This window comes from Papio anubis, chromosome 12, assembly GCF_008728515.1.
Source record: "Papio anubis isolate 15944 chromosome 12, Panubis1.0, whole genome shotgun sequence".
Taxonomy (NCBI): domain Eukaryota; kingdom Metazoa; phylum Chordata; class Mammalia; order Primates; family Cercopithecidae; genus Papio; species Papio anubis.
This window is the reverse complement of record NC_044987.1, coordinates 120759729-120774679: the sequence shown is the minus strand read 5'-3', so window position 1 is coordinate 120774679 and position 14951 is coordinate 120759729. Positions and strand designations below refer to the sequence as shown.

Sequence of the window (14951 nt, the reverse complement as noted above, 5' to 3'; positions counted from 1 at the left end):
CAGGAGGCTGAGGCAGGAGAATGGCGTGAACCCAGGAGGCAGAGCTTGCAGTGAGCCGAGATCGCGCCACTACACTCCAGCCTAGGGGACAGAGCAAGACTCCGTCTCAAAAAAAAAAAAATAATAGTAATAATTAGATGAATGTAATAAGACAAATACTTGCAGACAAACTCATCATAATTTAGAATTTAAAGTTAGATTAAATAATAGATAATTCACTATTTGGATATTTTCCAATAAAAATATATTTGTAGGAAAACATACTTTCTAAGAAAAAGTGTGTCCTTTTTAAAAAGATGAACAATTTTTGCCTAATTCAAAGCTTATTTAAAGGTCACGTATAAAACAAGGTAAAAGGAACCAGGAAATAAAATAGTAAAAGAGATGTAAAGAAAGTTACAAAGAAGTTTTTTTGGTGGGGGGTAAGAAAGTTTAAACAGAAATAATTTCATATGAGAAAGAATCTTGTGTGGTAAATTTAGTCCTAGAGTAAAATGACTGGTTGTTTAAGAAAGAGGGATGTTCAGGACAAACAAGAAAGTCCAAGTATGTCATGAATGATCTATGTAAGTCACAATAAGAGGATCTATTAAAAAAACAAAACCTTTTATACGATCAAGTTGTCTATGACTAAAGGGAAATTATAATGGTCTTCCTAGATATTGGGTTTGATGTAAAAAAACAGTTATAGACTAAATAATTGGTTAGAACAATGACATTTTCTTAAGGGGTTGATTTACTCTTAATCAATTACAAGAAATTTTAATTTTTAAATTTTAATCCAAAGTTCAACTTTTATTGTATATTGCCAGTTTCAGTTTTCTCTTCCCTTTTAAAAGGTACAAAATAGTAACCCTTCCCTTCAACTCATTTTCAGCTCATATAAGTTTTGTTTTCCTCCTCAGGTTCTGTTTTTTTTTTTGTGCATGTGGCCTGATGCTAACAATGTTTTCTTAAAGAAAATGTTTTCTTCTAACATAATATTCTATACACTGTAGAAGGTATTTTCTTCTGCCTTTTGGTAAGTGGCCTAACAGATTTTATGTTTTATCAAAATAATTCCTATGCCATTATTATTAAGTTTGGTTTGCTTAGGAAAACCTGAGATTAAAAAATTTGTTTTAATCAAGGTTATTACATCCTTGTATCTTCTTGTATGTGCTTTTAAAATCCCTGTGACATCAAGTTACAGGGATTTGACTCGTGGGTCTAAAAAGAACACCAAGTCCTCCTAAATTTTAAACACTGACAGCAATTAAAGCTTCATCTTCAGGCCTGGTAGAAGATGCCAATCAAAATAAACCACATTCCTGAGACACGGAAATTAAAACTCTTCAACTCCTCAAGACCCAGAGACTACCCCAGAAGAGGTAGGCATGTGAGACTGTAAGGGCTGACTTTGAGAGATAAAATAAGTTCAGTTTCTTGGCCAGGTGCGGTGGCTCACGCCTGTAATCTGTGGATGGCATGAACCCAGGAGGTGGAGCTTGCAGTGAGCTGAGATTGTGCCACTGCACTCCAGCCTGGGTGACAGAGCGAGACTCCATCTTAAAGAAAAAAATAGTAAGTTCAGTTTCTCTATAAATTAATCATTAATGTCAAAGACACACTGATGCAAGACTGGCATATGGGCCCCTGTGTCAGATAAACAAAGTTTTCATGAAACAATAACTGACTCCTTAATAAAGGTTATAAAGGCTTATGGAAGTTATATGTTATGATCAAGATGAAAGTTTTATAGACTGTAATTTTGGAAAATAATTTAATTGGCTTCATGATGTTATTAGGGCTTATTGTTTGGAAAACTAAGTCTCCTGTCTCAAAGAATGAAGGTTTTTGCCTTTCTAAAAAAATCCTTGAGTTATCACTTTGTTCAAATGAATGATTCTACAATGACTTGTAATCCTATTTTGTAATATCAAGTGTTTTAAACTTTTAATATTTGACAAACTTTCCAAAATCAAATTATAAATTATATCTTTTTCTAACCTAATCCTTTAAGATATTATTAATAGGTTCCCTAAAGTCCAAAAATGACATGTTTGGCTTTTATTTGGTATAAAAATTATACACGAAGCATTGTCAAAAATAAAATGGTGTTTGGTTTTCTTTGGGCTGTATTTGTATAAATATGTTATTGGTATGTGTTCCAAAATTATGGGAAACTCCTATAATTCTGATATGACCTAATGTACATTATCAGTGATAATTATAATTGTTATGTTAAATTACCTTGTGCCACAGAGGTAACAAATTTCCTTGTCAATTATGTCTTTGACTATGGCTGCCCTAAAACTTTTTGTTATCCACAGACAATCGTTGTCTTGTTTTGGTCCTCTTTAGAAGGTGGTTTTATAATGGTTTTATAATCAGCTATAAAACTTCAGCTAACATGGTGAAAGCCCATCTCTACTAAAAATACAAAAATTAAATGGGCATTGTGGCGGATGCCTGTAACCCCAACTACTCGGGAGGCTGAGGCAGGAGAATCGCTTGAACCTGGGAGGAGGAGGTTGCAGTGAGCCAAGATGGTGCCACTGTACTCCAGCCTGGGGAACAGAGCGAGACTTCATCACGACAACAATAAAGAAGTGTGAAGTAATCTTTTTGACTTTTTGCTTAAAACATTGCTGATCCTTTGTTTTGTTTTTCAGAGTCAAGAAAACTTGAAGCTATTTATGGCTTTTAACAATTGAGTAAAGTATACTCCTATGAACAAAATTTGGAGCATATTTGTTTCTCTCTACCTGATTTTTACAGAATTTGGAAACTATCTGTGAGTATTCGTAACTTATGACAATGTAATTATTTGCATAAGTGCAATAAGAATCTGTTTTCATTTGTAACAGGACACAATTGGAGAAATGGGTTATTTTACCAAGGCTTTGCCTGGAATGATGTGCTTTCCTTTAAGGACTCAAACTTGACTTATGGAGCCAATGAAAGCCCCTTGGAAAAACTGGCCTCTTACCTCGTCCACACAGTCCCTGACCTGTGGTAAGTAAAGAATGTCACTTTCTGACAGGCCCAGGAGCTCCAAATTTATCTTGGAACCTCAAGAAGATGATAATTCACCCAACTTATAGGCATTTCATGCACAAATCCATGACTGGGCTCAGTTTTTAAAAAGTCTTATCTGAGATTCCTTCTATGGAACAGAGTTCTATCAAAGACAATTTAAAAGCCTATGGAAAAAATAATTACTCTTGCTGCAATGTATAGAAATAATTAGTCCAAGTATAATAAAGCAAACCAGTCCTACCATGATTCGTCCTTAGTTAAAATGGGAAACTGGAGAGAAAAAAATGTGTTTCAAAATCTATAGTACAGCTGTTGTTAGATTCTAGTCTTTCCTAATGTTTTTCAATTTTTGTTATTTTCTACAGTTTGGACGAAATTCTAACTTTTCTTGGCTACAAGTCTTCAAAATAATGTTTTCAAATTTTTTCCTTCTTTTTTTTCCCCATTTTTCCAAATTTGGAGTCACTGAAGACTAAGCTGCGCTTTCTTAAAGCCCTGCAAACTGAAGCTAGGCAACTTAAACTTCAGAAGAAAATAACAGCAACCTATTACATACATAAGCCACTTTCATACCTGCCTCCTGATGTATGGACTTCAGAGTAACGTGGCCTATACCAATTTCCCAGGATTGTTCTTTTGTTTGTTGTTGTTTTTCTCCCTTCCTCCCCCTATTTTCTCTTCATAGGACACAAGACTTCACAACCTTCTAAAAATGAGCTTTCCTAATAACTTGGGACCTACGTGTGTAAGAATAAACCATCTTAGCCATGAGAGATCAGGTGGAACCTGAGACCAGAGACTCGTTTTCTTCTAAAATGCTTTCTCCAAAAGATTTTTAAAAAGAAAAAGGGGGGAAATGTGAAATGAAAACATCCTGGGCTCCCAAAATCACGAAGCTAAAGGGAAAAGTCAAACTGGGCACTGTTTGGGGCCAACCTGCCTCCCATTCTACTCAGTCACCCCTCTGCTCACTGAGATAAATGCATATCTGATGGCCTCCTTTGGAAAAGCTCATCAGAAACTCAAAGGAATGCAACCATTTGTCTCTAATCTACCTATGACCTGGAAGCCCCTCCCTGCTTTGATTGTCCTGCCTTTCCAGACCGAACCAATGTTCATCTTGCATGTGCCGATTGACGTCTCATGTCTCCCTAAAATGTATAAAACCAAACTGTGCTCTGACCACCTTGGGCACATCGTCAGGACTTCCTGAGGCTGTGTCACAGGCGTGGCCTCAACCTTGGTAAAATAAACTTTTTTTTTTTTTTTTTTTTTGGGGTTGGATTCTCCCTCTGTTGCCCAGGCTGGAGTGCAGTGGCCTGATCTTGGCTCACTGCAACCTCCACCTCCCGGGTTCAAGCAATTCTCCTGCCTCAGCCTCCCGAGTAGTTGGGATCACAGGCACCCACCACCATGCCCAGCTAATTTTGTATTTTTAATAGAGACAGGGTTTCGCCATGTTGATCAGGCTGATCAAACTCCTGACCTCAGGTGATCCACCTGCCTCGGCCTCCCAAAGTGCTGGGATTACAGGTGTGAGCCACTGCATCCAGCCTGGCAAAATAAACTTTCTAAATTATCTGAGACCTGTCTCAGATGTTTGGGGTTCACACTGGCATGTGGTTGCAGCTCAGTAATTGTTATATGAGTGCTTTTATAACGTCACTGGGTTCTCATACCATTGAGGCAACAGGTGTTTTTATTTATTTATTTGTTTTAAGATGGACTTGCATTCTTGTTGCCCAGGCTGGAGTGCAATGGCATGATCTTGGATCGCTGCAACTTCCACCTCCCGGGTTCAAGCAATTCTCCTGTCTCAGCCTCCTGAGTAGCTGGGATTACAGTCGTCTGCCACCATGCCTGGCTAAGTTTTGTATTTTTCAGTAGAGTTGGGGTTTCACCATGTTGGCCAGGCTGGTCCTGAACTCCTGACCTCAAGTGATCTACCTGCCTCGGCCTCCCAAAGTGCTGGGATTACAGGTGTGAGCCACCATGCCTGGCCTTTGACAGGTGGTATTTTAATGTCATGTTTTACTTATGGGGAACTGAGGCTAGGAATGGGGGCTCTGCGAGTGCAGGCCTGGCTCTGAGCCAGACTCATCCTGGCCAGACTTCAGGCTGCCCCCAGGCAGTGGAAGGGACTGAACTGGGGCCACCTGTACCTGGGCTACAACCTCAAAAGGGGGCCCACTTCAGGTGGGGGCATTGGAGAGAGGCGCAAGCTGTCAGGCACTTACCATCTGACTCGGAGGCGGCCCTGAAGATCAGGTAGCTGCTGGGCAGGGGCTGTGTGATGGAGCCCACGCTCTCGCCTTTGGGGCCCTGGAGAGAGAGGATCTGGGTGTCACCCAAGGCAACACCCAGGGCCAGCTACACAGACAGGTCAGGCAGAACCATGCGGACCCACATCCGGGACCACCTGGATACCCCCAGGGCCATAGGGCCACCAGATGGGACCAGGCACCTGGCCAGGTAGACACATGGCTGCAGAGAGGCGGGTAGGTGAGGGAGCTCTGTCCCTTTTCTTAGCTGGCAGCTCTGCCCTCAGCTTTCCAGCTCTAAGCCTCCCAACTCGGGGTGGCCAGAATCAGCAAATGCACATCCAGGATGCCCAGTGATGTCTGAATCCCAGAAAAACCATGAGTAGCTTTTTGGTCTAAGTATTTCCCATGCACGACTGGGGTCAGACTCGTATTCGCTGAAATCCAAATGTAACCAGGTGTTCTGGGTTTCTCTGGTTTCCTACCCATTAGACCTGGCAGGGCAGCCCCGGGTTAGGAGGGGTGAGGGCCGGGAGCTGTTCCTCAGCCACCCTGGGAAGTGGCTACTATTCTCCCTCCTGGACAGCAGCTGGGTGAGAGGCTGGGGTGACCTTGCTGCCAGCCGGCCACCTCCTTGCAGCCTACTGTTTGCTTCACTTGGAGGACCAGTGACCACATCTGATCATCATCCCCCCCCACCCCACCCCCCACCGCATGTGGGGCTCAGAGAAGGTGAGAGACCTGCCCAACGCCCCCAGGGGGCCATTTAGCTGGCTGGCTCCACCCTCCACTGAGGCCCCAGGAATGAGCCCCTTGGCCCTACGGGGCCTCTATCTTCAACCCCGTCCCTCTGCAGCACCTTCACGGCCCAGACGGACTGATCCAGCGGGTGGAAGAGCTTGAAGCAGAAGCCGTCCTTCTTGGAGGGCCGCTCGATGAGCTCGCAGCAGTGCAGCAGCACCGTGCCCACCCACTGGCCCACCTTGGGCGTCTTGTAGATGAGGAGTACCCCCGGCTTCAGCACACACCACAGCTTGGTCCAGCTCTTCAGGGTGCCACGGATCTGCAGGGAGGGTGCCGGCGTCAATGCCCACCCTCCGGGGCCACCACCCCGGGGGGCATCTTGAGGGCTTGGCGGGGAGCCGGGCACAGACCAGAGTGGGCTGCTGAGGTGTGCTTCTCTTCCCTCACTCCCCCACACCAGCTCAGAACTCACCCTTTCCTTGCCCCCACTCCCTGGGGTGGTGTCCTGTGTCTGTCGCATGCCCGAGCAGGGGCCAAGCCACGGTGAGCAGGGCCCCAGGACTCAGAGTGGAACTCGGGGCAGGGTCCTCATTTAGTTTTTAAAAGGAACCCATGTGTTATGGTGAATGCAAAGAAATATGTGGCAGCAAGGACAAATTTACTTGTGAAGGTCATGTTCAAGGTCAAGGCCCTTAGGGAGGAACCAGCAATGAGTGGCGTGACTATTGTAACTGGCAGCTTTGTAAACTCTTTTTTTTTGAGACAGTCTCTGTTGCCCAGGCCAAAGTGCAGTGGCACAATCTTGGCTCACTGCAACCTCTGCTTCCCAGGTTCAAGCGATTCTCCTGCCTCAGTCACCCGAGTAGCTGGGATTACAGGCACCCACCACCATGCCGGGCTAATTTTTGTATTCTTAGTAGAGATGGGGTTTCACCATTTTAGACAGGCTGGTCTCAAACTCCTGACCTTAGGTGATCCACCCACCTTGGCCTCCCAAAGTGTTGGGATTACAGGCGGGAGCCACCGCGCCTGGCCTGGCAGCTCTGTAAATTCTGAAAGTAGTTGTCACTTCTTTTCTCATTCTGAATACTCACTTTTGCACCTAACTTTTGATTCATAATTTTGGTATGTGGGTAGAAGGAGCCCACATGGGCCAGGGCTCTGCAGACACCAGGGCCGGGCACACTTATCTGGTATGCGCTGCCCAGCAGCCTTCGAGTTGGGTAGTTTTACCTCCACTGTGCGCAAGGGGAAATGGAGGCTCAGAGGCTGAGTGAATGGCCATGGTCTCCGTGAGGTCTGAGCACAGGACACCCCGCCCCGATGTGGGGTCCTCCCCCGGAAGCCACAGCAATGCCTCCCTCCCCAGTGCCCTCCACCCACTGGCCAGGCCCTACCGTATTCAGAAATGGGGCCTTTGCAGACATAATCAGGTGAAGATGGGGCTACCCTGGAGTAAGGTGGTCCTAATTCCTACCACCGGTGTCCTTATAGAAAGGGGCAGACAGGTGGATAAGGAGAGGCCACATGAGGATGGAGCAGAGGCTGCAGTGATGCGGCTGGATGCAGGGAAGTGAATTTCCATGGTTTCAGGCCACCCCACTTGTGGTCCTTTGCTATGGCAGCAGCATGCTGACCCGTGTCCTGGGTGGCCAGAGGCCGGGTGTCACCTACCTTCAGGCTGTCGGCCATGATGACCACGCTGGGGTCTGTCAGAGCGCTGAGCAGCTGCCGTGTGGCACGCTTCTTCTCCTGCCGGTAGTTCTCCTTCTGCGCCTGGGCCCAGGGCACCCGCGGTGGGTCATGGGGGAAGGCACCGAGCTGCCCCAGGTCCTCCCACCGTCCGGCCCAGTGGGGGATCCAGGGGCAGGGGAGGAAGCGGGGGGCGTGGAGGCGACCAGGTGTGGTTTGTCCCCCTCCTTTTGACAGGTGGGGAGGGTGATTTCCCTGGCTCAGGTGGCCATCGGTCTGACAATGACACGGCTGCACCCTCCCCAGGCCTGGACTCACCTTGAGAGTCTCCTTCTTGGTGACCCTGGCGGTGGGGGACACACATTCCTTGTCTGACCCGTTGCACAGCCTGTACTCGGCCTACAAGAGAGAGGTGGGTATGGCGGACCGGGCACAGGGGCCGGCCCAAGGCTAGGAGCCCAGGTTGGCCTGATGCCAAGGATATGAGGGGCAGAGGTCAGAGAAGGGTGCTCTGCTCCCCTCCCACCTGGCACCCTCTGTCCCCCCGACCAGAACTTCCAGGGCTGCCATGGGGGATGGAAGAACAAGGGTGGCTGACAAGAGCCCCTCCATGGGCGCATGCCAGTGACCGGGGGAGACCCATCTTCCTCGGGGCACATGCTGGGATGCGGCAGGGCGGTCAGGAAGGAGGGACATGTGGGGACATCAGGGTCCAGGGCTGACTTTCCATGGGTCTGACTGAGCCCTGAGGGACGGTCCTCTTTGAGGGGACACCTGGGAGGCCTCTGAGGAAGGCAGTCAGGGAGCCAGAGGGTGGAGTTGGCAGAAGGGGAGCTCGGCGGTAGCCACGAGATGGTGGTAACAAGCACTCAGGCTGGGTCTCTGGGGACCAGCCTTGCATCCACCGAAAAGAACAGCTTCCCTGCCTTGTCTTCCCTGCACGGTACCCAGCATGGCTGCTCCTTGGCTACTGCATGTGCCCAGCTCTGGGCAGGGCCAATGTGCTGGGGGGGTGTGTAGTGCAGGTGCCCACCCCATCCCTTGGGAGCCAAGGGCAGGCGTCACTGTCCAGGCCCGAACCTGAGTCCAACACGTGGCTGACTGCACGGGCCCAGGGCAGCAGTCCCAAGATCTTGGAGGCAGAAGGGGCCATGGTTCTTCTATAGATGGGGAACCTGAGGCCAGGTAGGGGGGTAGTTGGGACACAGAACCAGGTCTAAAGGCTGTAGGCTGGGGACAACAAGCTACGACCTGAATCCTGCCTGCTGCTTCCTTCCATGTGGTCTGCAAACTAAGAACAGCTTCCACAGTTTTAATCAGTTGAAAAAAAAATCACAAGAATATTTTGTGAGATGTGAAAATTATATGAAATTCAAATGAGGAGTCCATAAATAAGGTTTTCTTGGCACACCGCCAGGCGATCTGGCACGCGTTGTCTGTGGCTGTTCTCGCGCTTGGATGGCTGCACCGAGAACCTGGAACGGAGCCTGCGCCATGGCGGGGCCTAAATGCTGTCTGGCCTTTTCCAGAGAAAGCGTGCCCGCCCTGCCCTGCTCTGGCTGGGCATCTGTGGGTGCTCAGCACTTTCCAGGGGAGCCTCCAGTGCAAGGAAAGCCTCCCTCAGGCCTCCTCATGGCTGGAAGCCCAGGACGCTGGGGACTGCCCACCACCCCAATCATGATGGTGCTAAGTACAGAGCTAAAGCCTTGTCTGCTGGGGCACCAGGTCCTGTTCGGGTGCTGCCTGTATTCATCCCCTTCATTCTGCAGCCAAGCATGAGGTGGGGCCGGTTATGGTCCCTATTTTATTTCTGTGCCTGGGAAATCAAGGCACAGAGAAGTGAAGAGCTAGCAAGGGGCAGGGCATGGAACCATTCCAAGGACTGGCAGTCCTGGCAGCACTGGGAGCCAGGCTTGGCCTTAGGCACTGAGGTTAGAAAGTAAAGATGCCAGTGTCCTGCTCTTTCAGGGAGAGACAGACCAGCCACCAGCACGCAGAGGCGGGAGGAGCCAGGGGTCAGGTGAATGCTGCGGTTCTGCAGTCCTGTGCGTGGATGTAAGCACATTAGATCCCACAGCTCAGATCATCATTGTTACTATCAGCATTGTGCAGAGGAAGAGCCTACACACAGAGAGGTTCAGAAACCTGCCCAAGGACACACAGCTAATAAGGAGCTGAGCTGGGACTGAACCCAGGCAGTGTCACTCCAGTGTGGCACTTTCTTAACCAAGTCAGAGCATTCAGGATCACAAGAAAAGGGCACAAGACGGGGCGCCTGGAGGGCTCTGACTTGGAAGCAGTCTTTGGGCTGATGATGAGTAATAAGGAGGAGGCAGATCTGAGTGATGAGGCATGTGCCAGACCCTGGCCAGGTGACAGGTCTCCAGGGACCCAGGCTGGCAGAGAAGGTGTCCTAAGTTGCCCTCCTGGGAGTCCCCTGAGCTACAGTCTTGTTCACGATGCCCTTAGTTACCTTGGCACATGCTGTTCCCAGCCTGGAATGCTTTTCCCTGTGGCTGGGTAGCCCCTGCTCCTTTCTTTCTCCCTGAGCTGCTTCCCCAGAAGTAGGACAGCTCATATCCCTGCTGGCACAGGTCCTGGTGACACATACCACCCTTGGCCCGCCCAGGACTTTTGCAATACAGTCACACAGCCGTTTCTGTGGTGAACTGATGATTGTGTATGGCTCCTACCAGTGGAGGGTTCTACCCTACTGCCCATTCACACTGGCAGCTGGGGGCTTAGCAAGCATCTCGAATGGATGGATGGATGGATGGATGGATGGATGGATGGATGGATGCATGGATGCACGAACCTGCTGCCAATTCCCCTCTGCCCAGTCTCCCACTAGATGCAGCTGAATGGAGCTGTGCTTGTTTGAGGTAACAGGGGAAAATAGAGGCAAGACTGTGGGGCATGGGATGGAGCACTTGCAACCCCTGCTCCCCAAATGGGCAGGACCCTTGGGGTCTGGTCACTGCAGCCCCTGCAGCCCCAGCATTGCAGAGAGTGCCTGCCAACTCCTCCTTCCTGCAGACCAGGTGGGTACCCCGTCCAGGCATGCCAGGTCCTCTGCTCACTCCTCAGTGCTACTGTGCATCAGTGCACGGTGCCACAAGGAGGCACCTGAGAGATGAGAAGTGCTGCTCAGAACCGTGAACTTCAGTCTGATCAGAACTTTGCAACCTATGAAAATTCCTGGCCGGGCGCGGTGGCTCAAGCCTGTAATCCCAGCACTTTGGGAGGCCGAGACGGGCGGATCACAAGGTCAGGAGATCGAGACCATCCTGGCTAACACGGCGAAACCCCGTCTCTACTAAAAACACAAAAAATTAGCCGGGCGAGGTGGCGGCGCCTGTGATCCCAGCCTACTCGGGGAGGCTGAGAGGCAGGAGAATACGTGGCCAGGAACCCGGGTGGGCGGAGCTTGCAGAGCAGGCGAGATCCGGCCACTGCACGCTCCAGCCAGGCGGGCGGCGGGAGCTCAGTCCTCAAAAAAAAAAAATTCATGCAAAATACCATTTAGAAGGCTAGGGCGTTTGGCTCACACCTGTAATCAACCGCACGAGGCAGGCGGGTAGATCACAAGGTCAGGAGATGAGACCATCTGGCTAACCGTTGGCTTATCTACTAAAATACAAAACAGCGATGATGGTAGCCTGTAGTCAGCAACTACTCGGAGAGCTGAGAGCAGGAGAATGCGTGAACGGAGGTGGAACACAGTGAAGATGGCGCCACCGCGCTCGCCAGGCGGGCTCGTCAAAAATCAGCCAGGCGTGGTGCCGGGCGCCTGTAGTCAACTCAGGAAGTGAGGCAGGGAGAATAAGTGAACGGGGAAGCAGAGCTGCAGTGAAACTGAATCGTGCCACGCTGCACTCCAGCCTGGGCAACAGGAGTGAACTCGTCTCAAAAAAAAAAAATATATATATATACATATAATTTAGAACAACCTACAAAATGGGAGGAAGTAGTGTGACAAACCAAGTATCAGATAAGGACCTCGTATCCAGAGCGTGTAAAGAACTCTTGCAGCTCAGCAACGAAAAGGCAAACATCCCATTCCCAAAATGGAAAAAGAACTGGAATAGACATTTCTCCAAACAAGACATACAAATGGCCAACAGGTGCATGAAGATGTTCAATGTTACCAGTCATTAGAGATGCCAACTGAAGCCGCAGTGAGATGCCACTTCATACCCACTAGGAGAGCTATACAAATAATGCCAAAAAGAACAAATCACGCCTGTAATCCCAGCACTTTGGGAGGCTGAGGTGAGTGGATCATGAGGTCAGGAGATCGAGACCATCCTGGCTAATATGGTGAAACCTGTCTCTACTAAAAATACAAAAAATTGGCCGGGCGTTGTGGCGAGCCCCTATAGCCCCAGCTACTCGGGAGGCTTAGGCAGGAGAATGGTGTGAACCTGGGAGGCGGAGCTTGAAGTGAGCCAAGATCGTGCCACTGCACTCCAGCCTGGGTGACAGAGGGCGACTCCGCCTCAAAAAAAAAAAAAAAAAAAAAAGAAAAGAAAAAAAGAAAAGAACAAATCAGAAAATAGCAAGTGTTGGTGAGGATGTGAGGAACTGGAGCCCTTGTGCACTGTGTGGGTGGCCATGTAAGATGGTGCAGCCGCTGGGAAAGGAGTTTGGCAGTTCCTCCCAAAGTTAAACCAGAGAATTTTGAGAATTCTATATTATCACGGAATTACCATGTGACCTAGCAATTCCACTCTAGGTTTATACCCGAGAGAACTGAAAACTGATACTCAAATACACGTGCACACATGTTCACAGAAGCATTTTTCATGACAGCTATACGGTGAAAACAGCCCAAATATCCATCAGCAGCCCTCCCGGAGCAGCACAGTCTGGGATTGCGAGCTGTTTCCCCGGAACAGGCTGGAATGGTAGGCTCAGCTGGACGCCCTGCTGTCCTTTTCCCCAGCCATTTCTTGCTGTCCCCAGGGCCAGGCTCTGGCTCATGGATCCCCCCCATACCCAGGCTCTTACCGGTGGCACCTTCGTGGCAGAGCTTGGGGTCGGTGGCCCTTCATCTCTGGGCAGCGGCGGGCCATTGGGCTCCATGTCCTTCCCTGCAAGAGAGCAGTGGGAGTGAGGACCCAGGCATGGTGGGTGGGCCGGGCTTCTCAGGCTGGTTGCCTGGTGTGCTGCAGGCGAGGGGTGGGTGTGGACGGCCTGGGAGGGGCAGGAAGCCAGCCGGAGGTGGTAGCAGGAACAGGACACTGCCTGAGAGGTGTAATAAACGCCAGCGAGCGTCACTGTGGGAGGGACCCAGGAGATCTGGCAGGGCCTCCAGGACCTACAGGGAGGAAGCTGGGACAGGAGCTGGTAGGAACCCGTGCCCTGGGCCTGCTGTGGTGTGCAATTTGCGTTCTGTTAAGGCCAGAGTCCCCAGTTTTCAGACAAAGAACGTGACATCCAGTCTCAAAGGCACACGGCAGGTTTGGGGCCCCTGGACTGTGCATCCCTCTGGCCAGGGCTCTTGCTGGGAGCTCTTGCTGGCAGGTGGTCAGTCCTATCTGTCATCCCACCCTGGCAGGCTGGGTAAGGAGGGAGAGGCGAGGGAGGGAGACCTGAGGTGTCTGCGTTTGCTCCTGGGGGAAATGGCCTCCCCTTTCCTGGCTCTGTTTGCTTTAGCGCCAGGTTCCCAAGGTACGATTTATGGACAGGAGGAAGGAGGGCATGGCTGCAGGAGAGGCCTGAGGCCTGAGGCCTGCCCAGTAGGGCCACTTCCGCTGCTTTCTGTGGCTGGTGGGTGAGGGTTGACTGCCCCGGTCCCTGGCACTGAGACTTGGAGGGGCTGAGGGCTGCAGTGAGCCCCATCCTGCCTAGGCCACAGGCGACAGGCCAGCAATAGGCTGGGTGTACGGACAGACGCCACAGACCAGCTGGAAGGCCTGGGGTCTACAGCCGTCCTTCCCTGACAGCCCTGGGCAGGGACTGGGTGGGGACGAAGAACGGAAAAGCCAGAACAGTGACCTGAGGAAGTGGTTCTGTCCAAAGGTCCTGGACTGTGGCCACTCACAGTCACAGGACATCGCTGCCCCTGGCTGGCGGTGGCTGCTCCCCCACCCGGGGGAGCCTCTGCTTCCCCATCTGCAGGGTGCCACGCGCCTGACCCGGAGTGCTGGAGGGAGGCCAGCAGGGGCGCTCTTTCCTCTGGTGCTTTCTCACAGGGTTCTGGGGCCTTGGCCTGTGGCCGCTAGCAAACTACTTCCCATGTGGATGCTGCCTCCTGGCCGGGAGGACTCAAAGACGGGGGCCCTAGGAGCATTCAAAGGGACAGGGTGCAGGTGCCCTGGGCAGGGGGAGGCCAGCACTGGTCCTTCTCTTCGCAGCCTGTCCACACCCACCCCACTCCCCTGGCCCGGGACCTGCTGCCTCTGTTCCTCGGAGAAGGCCCTTCCCAGCCCACGTTCTGCACCGCCTGGGCCAGCTGCTCTGCAGTCCGAGTCCCTCGGAAACTGACCAGCAGCTGGGACCGGGCCCTTCCTCCCCACCCCCGACTCTGCAAGTGCTTCTAAGGCTCCGGCCAGGGTGAACGTGACAGCAGAGAATAAAAGGTGTGGGATTTACCTCGTCGGGTGTCGAGTGCCCCTGCCTGCCACAGGACCTTCAGCAAGGCCACCTCTACGCTGGGACTCGGTTTTTCCATCTATTGGATGGGACTTTGGCTGTGACCATCCACACGCCCCTCGAGCCTGGATGGTGGGTCTGCCCAATGTTCTCCCACTCCCCCCAGGGCAGAACAGATGACCATGGCCAGGCAGGGCTGGGGCTCCCACTTCCTCTGCCCCAAAGCAGGCAGTGGGAGGAGCAAGGGCGGAGCTGGGGAGAGGCCCTCCAGGGAGGTGCCAGCCCCTACCTCCTACTCTCAGGGGAACAGGGGAGGAAGGGCTGGGTTTTCTGGGGGACAGCAGTCACAGCCCAAGGGGCAGGGGTTGTGAATAGTTAGGTGCCAGGGAGGGGCCTGGAGCGTGGCAGCATTGGCGGGCAGAGGTTCTGAGTCTGTGTGCTGGGTGCTTTATCCACAATTGCATGAAGGCAGACCTGGTTCCAACTGTTCCCTCCCAGAACCCAGGACCCGTGTGTAGCTGGGAGTCGGTACTAATATTGTCCCGTTTTACAGATCAGTCAACTGAGGCCGAGAGAGGTCAAGTTGCTGGCCTGGGGTTGCCCTGCCAGGACTGGGGCTCAGGCCACCTGTCCCTG

General features: G+C 51.1%; 1 protein-coding gene across 5 annotated transcripts in view; it reads right to left on the bottom strand.

Annotated features, from left to right (window-relative positions):
- The window catches only part of OSBPL5 (oxysterol binding protein like 5), a 79492-nt gene that overhangs the window by 27028 nt on the left and 37513 nt on the right, over window positions 1-14951 (bottom strand). For all 5 annotated transcript variants that reach the window (XM_017948153.2, XM_021925421.1, XM_021925420.2 and 2 more), the window contains 5 exons: window positions 12729-12811; window positions 8037-8117; window positions 7701-7802; window positions 6142-6345; window positions 5259-5343 (listed from right to left, as the gene is read on the bottom strand). In XM_017948153.2, the coding sequence (XP_017803642.2) occupies window positions 5259-5343; window positions 6142-6345; window positions 7701-7802; window positions 8037-8117; window positions 12729-12811 (555 nt within the window). The remainder of the gene's footprint in view (window positions 1-5258; window positions 5344-6141; window positions 6346-7700; window positions 7803-8036; window positions 8118-12728; window positions 12812-14951) is intronic.